Source organism: Calidris pugnax, unplaced genomic scaffold (assembly GCF_001431845.1).
Source record: "Calidris pugnax isolate Ruff unplaced genomic scaffold, ASM143184v1 scaffold44, whole genome shotgun sequence".
NCBI lineage: Eukaryota > Metazoa > Chordata > Aves > Charadriiformes > Scolopacidae > Calidris > Calidris pugnax.
In genome coordinates this window covers 12,327,601-12,342,050 of record NW_015094506.1, presented here as the reverse complement: position 1 = coordinate 12,342,050, position 14,450 = coordinate 12,327,601, and the positions used below count along the sequence as shown (strand labels likewise).

The window sequence follows — 14,450 nt, the reverse complement described above, 5'->3', positions numbered from 1 at the left end:
AAGTTTATTTTTAAACTAAAATAAACCGAGGCAGTCAAGTTTTTTTATCTCTGTTTCCAATATCCACAACATTTACAAAATAAAACTTTTAAATGGTTACAATTTAAACGTTTCTCTGAAATTTATTGACAGCTGGTGAAAATAACCATCTGCTATGCAAAGGGGAAATTTTAGTCTTACCTGATGTATTTAAAATACACAATATTTAAAATGTACCCAAAATATATATATATATGTTGTAAAGCTGAACAGTTTGAGAAAAAAAAAGTCTTAAAATAAAATCTCCTAAGTCTATAAAATTTCTTGTAGAATGTAAATTGCTAGGCAGAATTAGTGGCAAACCTCTACAAGATTACCTAGGCGTGTTGATGAGTTTCTGTCAAGAATGATTTATGTGTAGTTGACCCTACCTTTGAATCCGGTAGGATCAGAGTGATGGATGAAATACTATTATGAAAATGTCATGAGTTTAAATATATGTAATACTAAATCGTGTCAATATTATCAGGAACTTATACTGCTGCATTATCCGCAATACTACTCCTGTGTCTTCAGTGCCACCCTGCACAGTCCTGACCAACTAGCACAGTGTTTTCTGGACTCACTGTTGCTGATTCTCAAAAATCTTTTCTTCTGTAAGTGCTGGGGTTGTGCTAGATACATTAATGAGAGAGAGCTAAGCATGAGGCAAGTTGTGGCCACCATCTGTCTGGAAAGACTTTTCTTTTTACTACCAAAGCACAAGAGAAAACCAAAACCACCACACACACAGAGTCAGCAGAAAACTGTGGGTTTAAAGAGGGGAATGGCTGAAAGCAGAGGGTTTTTTGTGGTGTGGTAAGAGGGTTTCATGTCTTAGAAAGAGCAGGGCAAAGAAGAAAGTCTCACCACCCTCTCTGGGTTACAAACTCCATTGTGCAGTTAAATTCTGCAAGGACAGGTCTCAGCCCACAAGCAAGGGCCCATGAAGTGCAGAGCATGGGGTTGATAGGGATAGGGGGACATACCCGTGCATATACTTCAGACTTTAATTTACAATGCTACTAAATCACATGAAAGTTTGACAGTACAGTGGTATTTAGTGATATGTAACTTTCATTGATTTCATTACCATGAAAAAAAAACAACACCCAAACAGATAAATGAACTAGAAGATACTTCCAGTTCCACATCATCCCTCTTTTCTGTGCTTGGTGACTGATTTATGCAAATGAACTAAGCATGTCAAGTAATAAAGCTCTGATGCAACTAATAGTGAAATCCATCAGTGATTTGTATTGATACTGGGTTGTGTCAAAAAATGAACTACAGATTTTAAATATTAAACATCTGAGGCTCTTCTACAGAACGTCCTAATGGTTATAACATTTGCATCAGACTACAGAGAACTGACCTTCTCAGTCAAAGGTTATTTAAACTCATGGCTCATAGCACAATGCTTTATCAACCAGGCTGTTGCCTTGGAAAGGCATGAAACTGTGGAAGACAGGGTACTCTCTCCAGTCATGCTGTTTGAGTTTTGCCACTGGTCAACAGAAAGCCGCTTTAGTTTAGTGTTTAGGATGCTCAGTCAGGAGCAGTTAAGTCCTGGTCCCATTAGAGGCTTTATATTCCATATGTAAGGGGATAAAATGAATAAAAACTCCACAGGAGAAAGGATTTGAACCTAAAACTTCCCCACTCCTAACTAGATAGTTTAATTACACCTTTCTCTCCAGTACCATGGATTTCAATTTCTCCTCAATGAGAAAAGTGTGGTGATGTCAACTTCAAATTATTCCAAAGAATTATACACTGTGAAGGGATCACTTGTTAGCATAAAGTGAAATAGAATACAAACGGTTTGATTTTTGGACAAGGTAGGCAGAAAATGAATGTCGCATTTAATTTTACTTTGCTTTAGTTCCTTGCTTTAAAGAGTTAGAAGTCTTCAAAAGAAAGTGTTCTGAATATCTCAGAATATTCTGGCTCACAATGTATCCCATGTGCTTTTAGATGAGTGCAAAGTATATAGAATTATTGCATCTTAAGACTGTCCATATCTTCCCTTTGCAGATTTCATTACACGAGATACCATTAATTCAATTCTAGAAGAGCTCAGATTCACTGTGTTATTTCTGACTTACCAAGTTATATCTGAGGTCCTTGGGAAACAGGATTAATGGGAGCTTTTTGGCACGTTTACTAAATCACAAGATAGAGATAGTCTCAAATGCTGATTAACACAGAATAGATTAAGCTCAATTTGGCATTCAAATGTTAAAGAAAAAATATATTGCCATACATTAAAGAATTTCTGCCTTACAACCAATCATACTATGAAGAACATCCTTGTATTTAACTACAACAGGAGAGTCTGCCAGAGTAGACTTCTTAGTGAGATTTCTATAAAGATAGTGAGATTACAGAAACCTTGCTTCTGTCTGTAAACCTCGACTGCCTGCCCAGAAGCTTCCAAACCTCAACCGGGATTAGCTAAATTTGACAGAGAGGTAGTGGGCTCACCAATTAAGTTGCAACAAATTTCAGGAAAATTGAAGGCAGGGTAGATGTCACACATTGCAGGCAAGCAGGTAGAACTCAAACATTATATATTCTGCATGGCAGCAGTAAACCTACCTGGTTGTCACATGCCGTATAAAATGCAGGCAGTTGATGAGGGAAGTTAAACGTGTTGGTGAAAAACAGCCATTTTGTGCAGGAACAATTTGTAAAGCTTATGCAACTATTCTTTGTAGATACCTGTATGTGTCCTCTAAAAATTTTGGCACCTTTTGCTGATTTTAATCAAACCTAGTGAAGAGGCAGGGGTCTCAGAAGTAATTAAGTTCCTGAAAGCTTCAGAAAACCATCTGCCAGAGTTTCCCACCTGAGGTTATCAAAGTTCCACAAGTTGACACTCCTTAGCTCCGAAGGGGAATAAAGATTTGAGTTCCAGAGGTATGAGAAAGACCCAGGCTGGAACCTATGCCTTCCCAGACACCAGTATCAATAAGCTCTTTGGAAATAAACCTAGTGCAGTTTGTCTGATGTTAACAAAGCTACTTGTACTGATGTTTCGAGAAGTGCATTCATTTCCTAGCTGTTTGAGTGATACCAGTAATTAAATAACACAGCCAAAACAGATGTAACTGTAAACTTCAACTGATACTCTTTGACTTTGTTAACGGCATACTGCTTTGCAAGTTCAGCATTCAACAGATAATCTATTAATTCTCAAGTACTTAACAATAATAAAAAATAGATGTAACATTCAATAGCACTCAAAATTTTGCTGTTTGTGATCTGAAGCTTTAGAATTTAAAATTAAATTAAATTTAAATTAATGGAGCAGGAAAGGAAAGCAATCTGAGGTTATTGTCAAGTTCTTCTAAAAACAGTTCTACTCCGGGGTTGGTGTTTCTTGTTTTTTTTTCAAACAAGCCCGTTGTACTTCAGACTGAAAATAGAGATTTCAGTTTAAGCTCCCACAAAGTAATCACAAGTTTTGCTATTAAAGCCAGCCTAAATAGATTCTTCCAAATCAAGGAGGAAAGCTGTCAATTCATGTAAACAGAGCAAATGCTAAGATACTAAAAATCTCACCAAACATTTTTTCTTACATTGAATTTTGGATCAATTTTACTGTATTAGACAAATAGGCTGTGAAAAATACTTTGTAACTCAGTAAATTGCCACCAACATTGCTGAGTCAGAGTACTGGAAAAACCTTCTTGTAATTTACTGGGTTAAGCAGGAAATTGAGATTCTTCTGTTATATACTCAAAAACATATAGCGACAATGCAGCACAGAAGTGCTTAAATAAGGCAAAGACCACAATGTTTGTCAAATCTGAAAGGATCAAACACAGCTAAGCAAATAATTGAACTTTCAAAATTAGTAGGAGAGAATTGAAATGAGATATTTTCAACTTATCTGAGTTGTGCCAAAATGGTTGTTATTTTTATCATATGCTGGAAATTTGTAGAGATTTTTAAATGTTGTCAGACTTCAAGTATGCTGCTATATCCTTGAGGTGCCTGCTTTATATTTTAACCTTTCTTAGTATCTAAATTGACAATCTCCTCCAGCTCAGTGAAAGGTCTAATGCAACACTCAAATGCCAAAACCTTGTTATAAAGGAGCAACACTAGTCTCAGATTTCCTTTACTTTTGGATACTGATCAGTTTGTGTCCACTGCTTTCATTCAGCATAATCTTTTTTTAAAAAGTTCTTTTTAAAGAAACTCTTTCTACGCAACAGCCTATTTTACATAAAGTGTTTCAAGAACTAGATGCTCCCTTTCCTTCAAATTAGCCCCTTTCTAAAGTACTTCAAATACTACAAATTCATAAACAACAATTCTATATGTTGCCAGCAATGTAGTAAAAATGCCTCATAATTCAAAAAACCAAACTATTCTGAAAGACTTCAGAGCTATAGCTTATTTTGAGAAAATAAATTTGAATAAGGCAATCAATTTTAAATTGTTATTTCTGAGCAAAGCTAAAAAGAAAATTAAAACATATACAGTGTTTCCATTCACAGCCCGCTAGTAATAAAACGGACTCACATTTGGGCAACTTCATGTGAGTTACAAATAAGGAGGAGAAGGACCAGATTTAATTAATCAATAGGAAGTTATTACCATGACATTACCAAGCGGATGTTCAGGAGAAAATTAAATTTAGCCTATAAATGATGTCACAAACGGCAAACCACAATTGCTCATCTTTGTTTTCTGTCAAGCAAAATAGCCAAAACTCTGTGGGTGGTACTTAATCAATTTGTGAAAAATCCTTACACATAACCTTATCGCCTCTGCCTATTCCCAAATGTTTTCCCATAAAACATTCACAGATCAGACAGAAACAAACACTGCATCCCAGTCTCCCTTCACTTCAAAATGTATAAGAATAGAATCTGAGTGAAATGCATCCATATATAAAGATGCCTGAGTGGTTTTATTTATAGAGAAAAAAATTCCCTCAAGGAAAAAGATATGAAAAAATACAAGTCTCTGTCATTCAACTGAAAATCATTAGCCTTCAATCTTCCAAGAGCTTTGAATTCAGAAAATATACACAACAGCTTCCAAATGAGTATCTTAATGATGTTATAATTAAGATGGGCTTATATGAAAAAGTGACATTGGTAAGCTTCCTAATGAATCACAAAAATTGGCATGGTCTGCTTTTTAAAAATAATCCTTTAAATTTTGAACACATGGTACATTTGCCTACTAATACTAAAACATTTCTGATACTGTGATTAAAACAACTACAAACAATTAGTCATAACTAGGGCATTAAGCTCAAACAGACCAAAGAGCAAAGGCAAAACAGAGTAGTCTCCCATCTTACCAGACCTTGATTTCCTGTGTTTTTTTGGGTTGTTTCTTTTTTTATCAAGGAGGAAAGCTGTCAATTCATGTAAACAGAGCAAATGCTAAGATACTAAAAATCTCACCAAACATTTTTTCTTACATTGAATTTTGGATCAATTTTACTGTATTAGACAAATAGGCTGTGAAAAATACTTTGTAACTCAGTAAATTGCCACCAACATTGCTGAGTCAGAGTACTGGAAAAACCTTCTTGTAATTTACTGGGTTAAGCAGGAAATTGAGATTCTTCTGTTATATACTCAAAAACATATAGCGACAATGCAGCACAGAAGTGCTTAAATAAGGCAAAGACCACAATGTTTGTCAAATCTGAAAGGATCAAACACAGCTAAGCAAATAATTGAACTTTCAAAATTAGTAGGAGAGAATTGAAATGAGATATTTTCAACTTATCTGAGTTGTGCCAAAATGGTTGTTATTTTTATCATATGCTGGAAATTTGTAGAGATTTTTAAATGTTGTCAGACTTCAAGTATGCTGCTATATCCTTGAGGTGCCTGCTTTATATTTTAACCTTTCTTAGTATCTAAATTGACAATCTCCTCCAGCTCAGTGAAAGGTCTAATGCAACACTCAAATGCCAAAACCTTGTTATAAAGGAGCAACACTAGTCTCAGATTTCCTTTACTTTTGGATACTGATCAGTTTGTGTCCACTGCTTTCATTCAGCATAATCTTTTTTTAAAAAGTTCTTTTTAAAGAAACTCTTTCTACGCAACAGCCTATTTTACATAAAGTGTTTCAAGAACTAGATGCTCCCTTTCCTTCAAATTAGCCCCTTTCTAAAGTACTTCAAATACTACAAATTCATAAACAACAATTCTATATGTTGCCAGCAATGTAGTAAAAATGCCTCATAATTCAAAAAACCAAACTATTCTGAAAGACTTCAGAGCTATAGCTTATTTTGAGAAAATAAATTTGAATAAGGCAATCAATTTTAAATTGTTATTTCTGAGCAAAGCTAAAAAGAAAATTAAAACATATACAGTGTTTCCATTCACAGCCCGCTAGTAATAAAACGGACTCACATTTGGGCAACTTCATGTGAGTTACAAATAAGGAGGAGAAGGACCAGATTTAATTAATCAATAGGAAGTTATTACCATGACATTACCAAGCGGATGTTCAGGAGAAAATTAAATTTAGCCTATAAATGATGTCACAAACGGCAAACCACAATTGCTCATCTTTGTTTTCTGTCAAGCAAAATAGCCAAAACTCTGTGGGTGGTACTTAATCAATTTGTGAAAAATCCTTACACATAACCTTATCGCCTCTGCCTATTCCCAAATGTTTTCCCATAAAACATTCACAGATCAGACAGAAACAAACACTGCATCCCAGTCTCCCTTCACTTCAAAATGTATAAGAATAGAATCTGAGTGAAATGCATCCATATATAAAGATGCCCGAGTGGTTTTATTTATAGAGAAAAAAATTCCCTCAAGGAAAAAGATATGAAAAAATACAAGTCTCTGTCATTCAACTGAAAATCATTAGCCTTCAATCTTCCAAGAGCTTTGAATTCAGAAAATATACACAACAGCTTCCAAATGAGTATCTTAATAATGTTATAATTAAGATGGGCTTATATGAAAAAGTGACATTGGTAAGCTTCCTAATGAATCACAAAAATTGGCATGGTCTGCTTTTTAAAAATAATCCTTTAAATTTTGAACACATGGTACATTTGCCTACTAATACTAAAACATTTCTGATACTGTGATTAAAACAACTACAAACAATTAGTCATAACTAGGGCATTAAGCTCAAACAGACCAAAGAGCAAAGGCAAAACAGAGTAGTCTCCCATCTTACCAGACCTTGATTTCCTGTGTTTTTTTGGGTTGTTTCTTTTTTTAAGTGATGGGAAGTTTTTCAGGAGAAGTAACAGTACTGTCATTATCACTGCTTTTTCCCCCCATCTTGTGAGCCTACCCTCACACTAAAATGGTTCACTGTGGATACCATAAATTGAACCGTACAGGAGATGGTTTTTCCTCTGTTTTTTTCGTAGGCCATAATTATTCACAGATCGCTCCTCTTGCTTTGAAATTATTTTTTTTCAGTCAGTAAGTGATCCACATGAAACAGAACTCTTTGATCTATTAGGCTAACACTGAGTATGCTAAATCACAATCTGTTTTATCAGTTTCTACTGCAGAAAACTTCCCTGTAGTTTCAGCTGATGACAGCACTCTTCGCTTCCTCTCCTCTCGCACGTACATGAATCAGCACAGCAAAAGCCTGCCATGTGCCAAACTGCAGCTCTCTGCCCCTTGCTATTTGATGAGGTACTTCTGGTATAATTCATTTGCAGACTTTAATCGAAGTTCTGCATCCAAGCAGTAAAATACAGCTAAACTACACAGCACATCTAAAACAAAGTTCTACCAAGCATTTCTAGTTTGAAAGACCACTTGTAGAACAACTCTTAACACAGGATTTCACACTAAATTAAAAGTCTTTCATGGCTCCTTATGCATATCAGTCTCCTCTAGCTCTTAAAAGAATGTCCAAGCTAAAACCAAAAATTGAAAGCACTTAATGTAATTGTACCTCATCCAATCTGACAAGGAAATATTTGGTCTTCTCCTCTCTGGCACAGGTATCATCACTGAAGTCAGCACATTCTTCAGCTTAGAACCTGACACATTCATCCCTAAGCTAGCTGAGTTTATAGAGGTCACGAGGCCAATACAGCAACTAATTTTCATTGTACTAAATTTTTTTTTTTTTTAAATATCAGTATGAAATTAACTGAAATCCTGATGCACTTACAGCTATGGTCTGATTAATCAGGTTTATTTATTTCTATCAGGATTATAGCTATATTAAATTCAGCATTGCTGTGATGGCATGAAATGATACTCTTCTGTTCACAGGCACATCTCAAGATACCCTGAAGAGATAGTTTTATGTAAAGAAATCATATTGTACTTTACAAGTGTTCTTTCACACACATAAGGAGAAACTGGCTACGTGGTTTTGTTATGTCAGCTTTTTCCCCAGAAGTTTTATTTGCCATTGTTGCTGTAGGTCTGAGAAAACACTGTGAAACAGCGCACATCCAATGCACCCAGTATTTTGCAATCCCATGCGTAATCTAATACAGAACAAAATATTTTCTCCATATTCCTTTCCTGTCAAGAGAACAATTTTTCTGTGAAAAACCCCCAAATTAAGCCTTGTTTTCTCCAAGAAATATGAAGATTATACTTCCCCACTAAAAAACTAATAGAAGTCCAGAAATATTTGAACACATCCAGTTAGAAACAAATAGTATTTCTGAAATACTTTTCTAAACTCTTAAGCCATCAGCAATGCTTAAGCTTTACCTAAAACCTGAAAAAAGGGTTTTTTTGAGTTTGATCGTTATTGTTAATTTCTAACATCAATGGTTCCCTACATAGTCAGAGTCTGATTCAGCAAATGGATGCACAAAAACTGAATAGCTACGCTCTGTTTCCACTGGATTTAGATAAATCTAACCCTTAAAATGTACCTAAATACAGTAGCTATGCAGCTTGTAAAGGAAGGAAAAAAATAAACACAGCCCCCTCAAAGCAAGCAATGCTGCTGAAAAGTAAATCAATAAATAAATGTCATGAACATCCCACACAAAATAGACAGAAATTATTAAAAGTTCCAAAGATAAGAAATTCCCCGCCAGGAAGTCAGTTCTAAATATAACAGTTCAGGAAGACCATATTCAAACACTTTTATAAATTATTAAAATACTTGCACCACAGACACTAAAAATAACAATATGTACCCCTATGGAATAACGGTAAAGGAAGATAATAAATAATCTTCAGTGTATCTTCAGCTTCAGCAAGAAGCTTTGAAAAGCCCAGGACAGATAACATGAAACCATAGAAACATTCCCACTATTCACAATTACAAAATTAAATAGCCAATTTTAATTTAGGCAGATTACTTTGGACTGCATGTGTGCACATCCAAGGGAACATCTTATAGCTAAAATCAATACTAAAGTTTCAAGTGATGACTTTTTTACCCATATAGAGTCCTAATAAAAATCACGTTACGTATTTTGCTTGAACTTCTTATCCATACTAGGGCAGGGAAAAGCTGAAGGAGGGCAGGAGGAATACTTGGAACAGAAACTGGAAACATAAGGAAATAGATAATAGAAACGAAATAATGACAGCAAATGAATAACCCTATATGGGCAACGCCTCCTTTCTAGTACTATAAATAGAATACTCTGCTATATTTGATAGCACAAGTGCTAATGAATAAAAACAGAAGTAAAAAAAACCTAGGGCTTTCCCAGCATGTGGGCAAACTCCCTACACCCCAAGTAGCAGATTGTGGAGGTTCACAGAGGGCATCAAGTATGTGGAGAGGAGGAGGCAGGGTTACCTCAGAGTGTCACTGAGAACACAGCATCCTCACCAGGAACACATCTACTCAGTAAATGACAGCTGTGCTTCTGGATTGCCTGCTCGTGAATTCTTTCTGTCCTCTTCCCTCTACTTAAGAAACTGACTGAAGGTCTCTGCTTTAGACCAATAACTAGCTAAATAAGTCTAACTGAATTTTACAAAGAAACAATACCTGGTAACAGTATGATTTATTGTGCAGAGTCTTAAAACGTATAGATGAAATGCTAGCCCTCTATATCTCCTTCAAATGGCTGGCAAAGTCGCCCAGTATATTCATTGGTATTGTTCAAAATGAATTTACAATGAGAAGAAATCATTCAACAAACCCAAAGGAACTTCTCATTCTTAAAGGCACGTTTACTCCTAGGACAACCAAACCAAAGCAGGTTTTAAGTCAAGTTCGTAGATTTTACAATATGTAATTGATATCTCTTAGATAAGTGCCTTATACTCAATCTGTTGGGGCAAAATTGACCTTGATCAAGTTACACTGTATGTAAACAAGAAGAGCTAAAGGAACACATTTCTGTCTTAAACACCACCTCTGCCAGGACAAGAAGAAAGACTGAAGAACCTGAGTAACCTCCTCCTAAACCCTGCAGAAAGCTAAAAAGACCTGCAGTTCCTGTGCTCCAGTGTCCACAGACCAGGGAGCTGGTGCTCCACAAGGTTGGGAGGCTGTTGCCCAGGAGAACGGGTGTAGAGCTGACTATGCTTCAGAGCCTCCCTTCATGCATGTATCCATACTACATTAGCAGAGCCCCCTGCTGTAGAAGGAGCACATAAGATCCTATGCATGGGCTGGCAATAACTATATACTCATACACACAACCTTCTTCCAAGGTTATAGGCAAAGCCAACAGAAGGTGCTTTCTGTTGGCACAGCTGCACCAGTACCAATGGTTTTTGTCATAACAGCAGCATCAGTGCTATGGTATGAATTTTATTATACTTCATACCAACATAACTCCTGTCAACAAACCTTTGTTGCATAGACAAACCTAGCTTGCCTCCCATTAGGGGATGATACAAATTTCACAAAGAAATCTTCTCTTATTAGCTGAGATCTGGCAGCTTTGATTTCCCTTTAGATCAGGGGTAACAACAAAAAGGTACAACACTTAACTGGGTGGCTTTTGACAATATCACTGTTTTCTCCATAGAAGCAGAAGTAAAAAACCAGTCTCCTCCAATTCAAATCACTTGCAAGAAAATATCAAGGAGTAAAAAATACTAGAAACTAAGTTAGGGATACAGCATAGTAGAGTCCAAAGTCATATCCAGCAGGGCCAGAACAATTGCTTGAAGACTTTGCCAAAGAGCCAGATGCTACTATTACCACAAAAAAACAAAAGAGAAAAGATACCAAATATGTCACAGCTTGGAGCTGAAATCCCCTGATTATAGGCAGGAAAAAAATATTTTACTATGTAATAGAGGAACACTGCTCCTCCGCATTTGATCAAGGCTTCTGTTAATAAAAATGTTACACCTATAATTGATGTCCTTGTCAAACCTCTTTTCGTCATCCAATTCTTTAACAACAGTGTCAAAAAACTCCAATAAGGATAAAACAAAACTTCAAAATCTTCCTTGAGAAATCAAATTTATCTGCTTTTGTTAGGTTTCATTTAATATCTGGAGAAAGATGCAGAAGCCTACAGTGAGCTATTTCAGTGCTCAGCATTAGTAATATGCTGAAGGTTTGGACAAGCTGTCCAATTTATCCAGGTGAAAACAATACTCAGTGCTGCTGAGCTTCGTTCAGAGGTAGGATTTTCAAAAATTGCTTTAGCAGTGCTAGTATAACTCTCTACTTAGGTCAGTTGGGTTTTACAACTTACTGTGATAAGAATCAAATTAGGGAACTGCAAAAACTGAGAAATTTGAGAACTGCAGAGAAATATCCAAGAAATGTTAGCTTTGGAGAGGTCTGAAATGCCTGTTATACTCTTGAAAAAATAACTTTTTTTAATTAGTGTTCTATTACAAACTTCTGTCAAAATACATGCATTGTTCAGCACCAATCAAAATGCTAAATGTGTTGGCACATAAGATTGGTAGGTAAATCGGTTCTGCTTGTATTAAAAAAGGAATTCAACGATGATAAAAATTATAGTTAAAGCATTAAGGTTGCCAATAATAGCTTTATTTTGAAATGCTTCATAATTTTCTCCCACTGTTGGGCTGTGACAGTTGGAACTCTGAAGAAACCAAAATAAATACCTTACTGATTTAAGAATATGTTCTGCAATTCTGCCAGTTCATTAAAATCACAATTTCACAAAAAAAAAAAAAAACTGTGATAAGCTGAGAGTGGGTTTCATTGCTCTACAATTCGTTAGCTACCAGGCTCTAAAAATTTATCTTCTCCCCATTTGACACTTGGTATTTGTTTTTTAGCCAATTTCTTCCTACCTAAAATGACAAAACTTAAACCATTGGAGGTGACTAACTCTCAGCATGGGATAAATGGTAACACCACTCTGAATTCGGGTAGTTGGGGCAGGGGGAAGGGTAGGAATGGTGGCTGACTCAGTGAGTTACAATTCCAAGAATACTTGCTACTCTTAAATTTCCCAGCAACATATACTATGAGAAGAAGGCTTGATCACTGAATCCAGTCCTTGGGTACAAGGAGTTTGCATCAATATCATTCTCATTAAGCAATCCCTTATTTTGGAACTGACAATGTCACTCATGATGAATTTCTTTTATGATACCTAAAATGACAAAACTTAAACCATTGGAGGTGACTAACTCTCAGCATGGGATAAATGGTAACACCACTCTGAATTCGGGTAGTTGGGGCAGGGGGAAGGGTAGGAATGGTGGCTGACTCAGTGAGTTACAATTCCAAGAATACTTGCTACTCTTAAATTTCCCAGCAACATATACTATGAGAAGAAGGCTTGATCACTGAATCCAGTCCTTGGGTACAAGGAGTTTGCATCAATATCATTCTCATTAAGCAATCCCTTATTTTGGAACTGACAATGTCACTCATGATGAATTTCTTTTATGATTATTTATTAATTTTTAAAAGCATAAATATTAAAAGCATAAATATGGACAAAACTTAGTTTATACAGATTATGTTCTAGCCAAGTAAAAGCATAAAACCTCCCCACTTCTGCCTCAACAAATGCTCTAAATATCACAATGGTCACATCCACAATCTTGTTAACTTCAGTTAAAATAAATATGAATAAATAAATAACAAAAGTAGCCAGCTTAAAACTTAGGGGCCTGTTCTCTACTTCTGTAAGTGATGCTGGGAGAAAGCCCCCTTTTTCCTTAGCTCTTTGTGTGAGAATGTCTTACGGATTAAGATCCTGATTCATATTATTAGTAATGTGACACGTCTGGCTACTTCATAGTCAGCTTCTCCTCCCTGCCAACCCAAAAGGAAGAAAAAAGAAAATAAGATCTAGTATGAACTCCTGCCTCTCTCAGCAGCAAAAGGCTAAAGGGCAAACAACTTGAGGAAGCTCTGCCTTATGATTCTTACAGGATTCCTATGCTTCCGAGCTGCAGAGAAGCAGTTGGTGAACACAGAAGAAGGGAAGCAACCCAGTCTAGTGTCCACAATTCACAGCATGTTCCAGATCCAACCACTCTCACACCTTATTACTCTTTTTTGGTATAAGAGAAAACTCCACTTACAATTTTCATTCTCTGCAGTGATGCTTATGTGACTGGAAAAGCTGAGGTACTACTAGCAGATACACAACTCACAAGAAACAAGACTGACGCTTTTTCCTTCATTCAGCAAAGTGTAGCATCTTCTGTTTTTGCTACAGAAGAGGATCTGAAGAACAGTCTCACTGTGGATCAGCACAATTCTCCATTTAATGTATAAGTAGAAAATAATAATGTAATTCATGCTTTTTCAAGAAAATAGCATAACACAGACCAATAAAAAAAAAGATATATACACAAAGAGATATCCCCTTAGAATATAAAGATATACATAAAAGGCTAGATATATACTTTTACGTATTTTATGCATATAACATTGCTCTATGTGTATATATACATGGATATATTCCATCTATATATGCATACACACAACTTACAAACTTACTACCTTACAACAGAAATCAACTACAGTTCTGCCCCCTATAACATGCAAAGCCTTAAAACTCTCTGTGTGTATGTGTGTGTATATATATATGTATTAGGAAAACAAACAGAAGACACTAAATAAAGGGTTTACCATTTGAAGATAAATATTAAATTCCACTGGTCAGTGTATTATTTTATTCATACATCCATCCATGTTTAAATTGTTAAACATCCATGCAATTCGTCTGCACACATTCCATATTTAATTATGTTTGCTGCTACACCGCTAGCACCTTAGGTGTGCTTGGGGCATTTTGTTTGTTTTGAAGAGGCAAACTTAAAACATTGACTAACATTAGTAATCTCTGTGTTCAAAATAGGAAAAACCATGATAACACAATTACACGATTATATATACTAAGTCATTGTTTAACTTGCTCATCTTCCTATTGCTCTAGCATACAAGAAGTGCCTTGGAATTATATTTGTATCAGTGACATCCAGCTCAATCACCACAGTCTAGAACAGTATTCAATATCAATTGTCTTTAAGCAGGCCTACACAATTCAGTATATTCTT

General features: G+C 35.8%; 1 protein-coding gene across 3 annotated transcripts in view; it reads right to left on the bottom strand.

Moving 5' to 3' along the window:
• POC1B (POC1 centriolar protein B) overlaps nt 1-14,450 on the bottom strand; it is a 54,729-nt gene that overhangs the window by 4,364 nt on the left and 35,915 nt on the right. Inside the window, exon 11 of one of the 3 annotated variants that reach the window (XM_014964106.1) lies at nt 2,147-2,184. The exons of the other annotated variants lie outside the window; for them this stretch is intronic. Within the exon in view, the coding sequence (XP_014819592.1) occupies nt 2,182-2,184 (3 nt within the window). The 3' untranslated portion in view covers nt 2,147-2,181. Of the gene's footprint in view, nt 1-2,146; nt 2,185-14,450 lie in introns of those variants that run through there. 3 annotated transcript variants of the gene reach the window in all.